The sequence below is a fragment of the Octopus bimaculoides genome, chromosome 19 (assembly GCF_046866305.1).
Source record: "Octopus bimaculoides isolate indiv1 chromosome 19, ASM4686630v1, whole genome shotgun sequence".
NCBI lineage: Eukaryota > Metazoa > Mollusca > Cephalopoda > Octopoda > Octopodidae > Octopus > Octopus bimaculoides.
In genome coordinates this window covers 2,783,660-2,788,659 of record NC_142946.1, presented here as the reverse complement: position 1 = coordinate 2,788,659, position 5,000 = coordinate 2,783,660, and the positions used below count along the sequence as shown (strand labels likewise).

The 5,000-nt window shown below is 34.0% G+C and overlaps 1 protein-coding gene across 1 annotated transcript in view; it reads left to right on the top strand.

Moving 5' to 3' along the window:
- Window positions 1-5,000, top strand: part of LOC106882691 (short stature homeobox protein 2) — a 111,209-nt gene that overhangs the window by 49,257 nt on the left and 56,952 nt on the right. Inside the window, exon 2 of the mRNA XM_052974853.2 lies at window positions 2,160-2,353. Within this exon, the coding sequence (XP_052830813.1) occupies window positions 2,160-2,353 (194 nt within the window). The remainder of the gene's footprint in view (window positions 1-2,159; window positions 2,354-5,000) is intronic.

Below are 5,000 nucleotides of genomic sequence, written 5' to 3'. Positions count from 1 at the left end.
TCAACACAGAGACTCATAAATAAATAATAGGGCGGCTTCATTTCACTAAACCTCATAAAAATCGAGATGGATCAAAATCAAATCAAAGACATGCAATCGAGAAGTGAGAAATATGAGACTTTCCCAAATAATGCCAAAAAACTATCTGACGTCATCATAAAATTGTGATCGAAGCTTGATATTTGATAAGGAGGCAGGATTGGTTAGCACCGATTTATAATGGATGTGAAAGGGTATTATGTCGTGTTCATTCATGCCGTTCTATAATGGTATTACCGGTGTTTTTCAGGGAATTGATTAAATGGCCTTCAACTAAGAAACTGCAGGAATGTAATTACTTTTTTTATCTCTCTCCCTCTCTGTCTGTCTGCCGGTTTCTGTGTGTATGTCTGTGTGTAAATATATATATATATATATATATATATATATATATATATATTCTTCCTTATATTCTTTTACTTGTTTCAGTCATGGCTTCTGATCTTAATTGATTGGGTTAGGGTTAGGGTTAGGGTTAGGGTTATCATGTACATTGTTTTGTCTGGTATAAAAGATGGGCTACAGCAAATATTCTGCTCAATACCACAGATTTGCTTCTCAGTTGTTTGACTTTAACCAGTTGAGCATGTCCCTTGGTGGCTGATGATATGTGCATCTCTGATCATGAGCAGAAGTAGTGGGGGAGCATCATAGCCAAGTGTTGAGAGGAAGTCTTTGGAATTTGAATAATTCACCTTTGGAAACATGGGTGTTTTGCTCAACATCCTTAAACAAACCTTATTCAGGGACCTTTTGAGCGGGATGGGCTACTCGACCTGAAGACAATTCTAACTGGGCCCCACCTGCGAGGTCATGCACTGTTTATCTTGATATAAGATCACCATGTCGCGCACATATAGTTGTGATGCATGTACCTGGTGTACCCTTATCAGACGGGTAGTCGTGATGGGTATAATGGGCTTCGTATATTTTACCCTAGTGTCACTATGATGGTATGAACTGCTCTCTCACTCAATAATAATAATAATAATAATAATAATAATAATAATAATAATAATAATAATAATAATAATAATTATCATCATCATCATAATCAATCATTTTTAATCCCAACATCAAAATCAGACACAGGTATACAACTAAAGGCTTCATTATCATTGTTGCTTATCTGGGCTTCAGAAAATCAGCTATTAAAGCTATAAACGAAGCCATTAAAGGTATAATGGAAATATGTAAAACATTACACAAGTTTAGGAACATGTATACGCACACTTATAGGCGTACAAACATATCTATGTTTCTGTATATAGAAGTTAAAACATAGATCCAAACATGCAAAGACATATCTATGACCTGTACAACGTGTGTACATATATAGATATATATATATATATATATATATATATATATATATATATATATATATATATATATATATATATATATATATATATATATATATATATATATATATATATGTATGTATGTATGTATGTATGTATGTATGTATCTATCTATCTATCTATCTGTCTGTCCGTCTCTGTTTGTCTCTCTCTCTCTCTCTCTCTCTCTCTCTCTGACTATATATATATATATATATATATATATATATATATATATATATATATATATTTAGATGTAGGAGTTTTTAAATCAAAGCTGGACCTCTTCCTATCGAGAGTCCCAGATGAACCTACCTCGCGGCAGGGGGTGCAAATGAGGGTTGCTAAATCAAACTCCATTCTTTACCAAGTGCCACATATTGTAAGAGGCTCCCTGTAATAACAGTGTAGCAACACGGTGGTGCATCAGTATGGCCGCAGCTCTAAGCTGAAACTTAAAAATATATATATATATATATATATATATATATATATATATATATATATATATATATATATATATATATATATATATATATATATATATATATAATTGGTGATTATATTACAGTTATTTGCTTATATATATTTAAATATGTTTGTATGTATGTACGTATGTACATATGTACGTGTATGTGTGTGTGAATGTACGTATGTTTGTTTGTGTGTGTGTGTGTGTGTGTGTGTGTGTATGTGCACGTGTATATATCAACGTACAGATCTAGACCAGCAGAGTGTCCTATACGTCCATATATTGGGTTGTTGTTGTGATTTCAGACTGTACAAAAGACAACAGATCAGACGTCGAAGATGACGACCAACCGAAATTAAAACAAAGAAGAAGCCGTACCAATTTCACACTGGAACAGTTGAATGAGTTGGAACGGTTGTTCGACGAGACACATTACCCAGATGCCTTTATGAGAGAAGAACTCAGCCAGAGACTAGGACTGTCGGAAGCCAGAGTTCAGGTAGGATACCCTATATTGAGTCCTTTCAATAAAACACATTCACACGTCCCTCTGTGTGTGTGTGTGTGTGTGTGTGTGTGTGTGTGCGTGCGTGCGTGCATGTGTGTGTGTGTGTGTGCGTGCGTGTGTGTGTGTGTGTGTATGTATGTGTGTGTGTGTGTGTGTGTGTGTGTGTGTGTGTCGAAACGATAGTGATATCCGTGGGGCTGCTGATGATGGAAGTGTGTTGGATTGTTGGTATGGCTATTATTGTATGTGCGGAATAGTTTTATATGACATACATTTGGTCTATGTGTGTGTGTCTCTTGTCTCCCTTTTCCTCTGCCTGTTCGTTCCCACGTGAATACAGGCCATCTTTTTCTCACCTCTGTCTTTTCTGGACGCGACGCGTACTTAACCAGACGTCATTTCTTCTCGCCTCCTGTCCTTTTTTTCTCTCTTTCTTTTCTCTTCTACCATTTTCTTCCCTTCTATTTATTCTATATCCTTTCAAAATTTCTTCCATGCGTTACCTATTACAATGCGTCTTGGCCCAACGGCCCTTAATGTTTATCTTCGTCGATTGCTTACTCTGTACGTCCACCCTGTCGTTGTTTGTTTGTTCGAAGCTCCAGCTCTCCAGAAATTTTACATTTTTAAAATTTCTGGATGCAGTTGTTAAACGAAGGTTTCCTACATTGTCGTTGAAAGCTCGATAGGGAGTTTGTAACAGACGACAACTGAGGAGGGATTAGACTTCTTGTAGTGTTTTGTCCCTTACTTGTCTCTCATTATGTGTTTATGTATTTTTCACTCGTTGATGTCCTCTACTTGATGTATTATATATATATAAATATATATATATATATATATATATATATATATATATATATATATATATATATATATATATATATATATATATATATATATAGTTGGAATTTACTAAGAAGTGGGTGCTGGGAAGTGGTCAGTGCTAGTGTGTACGGGTGGTGTGATGTGATGTAGGGTGGTGTGATGTGTGGTGTGGAGGTGTGTGGTGTGGTGTTGTGGTGTGGTTGCAGTAGGTTATGTTTAATATATATATATATATAGGTTATATTTAAAATTAAACTTTAGATAGGAAACTTTAAAATGTAGCATCCAAGCCTTGTTTTGGGTATGTTCCTAGTAGTGTGCCTTGAGAGCACGTTCACTACATACGGCTACCAAATCGTCATCCGCGGTACTGTACGGAAATCAAGCGTTGGGTGAATCTTAAGGCTGATACCAGCTTCATTTGAGCAACGTTGATGGTAGATTTTTCCTATTATATAAATGATTTGGCATTCAGGGCTAAATCATTGGTCGGGATATAGTTTCAGCTTCTTGAACCAATACCAACAATCAAGATATGTCATGCTGTCTATATTTTTATTATCTAAATCCTGTATATGAGGTGTATATGTATATGTGTGTGTGTGTATAAGCATACATACACATATGTGGATATGTATAAATAAATAAATAAATATACATATATATATATATATATATATATATATATATATATATATATATATATATATATATATATATATATGGCGTGTGTCTATATGTGTATGTGTAAAGGTTGATAGATAAATGTACAAAGGTATATCTACATTTATGTATGTGTGTGTGTGTATACCCTAGGGACTATATACATTTGGTCTACTTATGTATTTGTACATGTTAATTATTGCTAATTTCCATTATTAACCATTAATATATCCATATTTACACTTGGCTGCTTCTTAATACCAAATCCATTTATTACTAAAGTAAACAGACAGCTAATTATAACACACTATAATTATAATTAGTTATAATTAGGGACATTATAATTGAATAAAATATATGCATATCTGATTAATCAATATATGTTACATTCGATCATTTATCAATATTTAATATAGTCGATCATTTAGCCAAACATGATTCCCACAACTTAACTCTTATCTTTATAAATATGGTCGATAGCAATCAATCGATATATTGATTATTGATCTCACTGAGTACCAAAGGGAAAAGATACTCTCACACACACACACACACACACACGCAAATTTATCTTTCTTTTACAGCAACCATATAACAGAGAACATTACATCAAATATGTATATATAAGTTATGTACGCTGTGCGTGCATGTACATACATACATACATACATACATGCATGCATACATACGTGTTTGTGAGTGTGTGTGTGTCTTTATGAATAACTCCCAGATATAACGAAAATGTTAATCTCGTGCAAAGCATTTTAACAAAAAGCTCGATAAACAACATAACTTATATTTAGTGCATAAAATTATGTTTGTATATAAATAGATTAATATTTGTGTACAAAGTTTAATTACGCTGAAATACAACAATAGCTAAAACAAAAAAAAACTAGAACATAAAAATATCATTTACATTTAGGTTGATATAAACAACTGTGTGCGCGCGCGCGAGCGCGTGTGTGTGTGTTGTGACATGATAGATACCTACACAGATCTCGCTCTTGAGCGTGTACTATTACGCGGGTAGTGCGATGGAAAACAAATGTCTGACCTGATAACCTTAGTGAAGACAACAACATATATGCGAGGGAAAATTAAGGTCACATACACACATCACTGCTCATAGTGCGTGTCCCTTCAT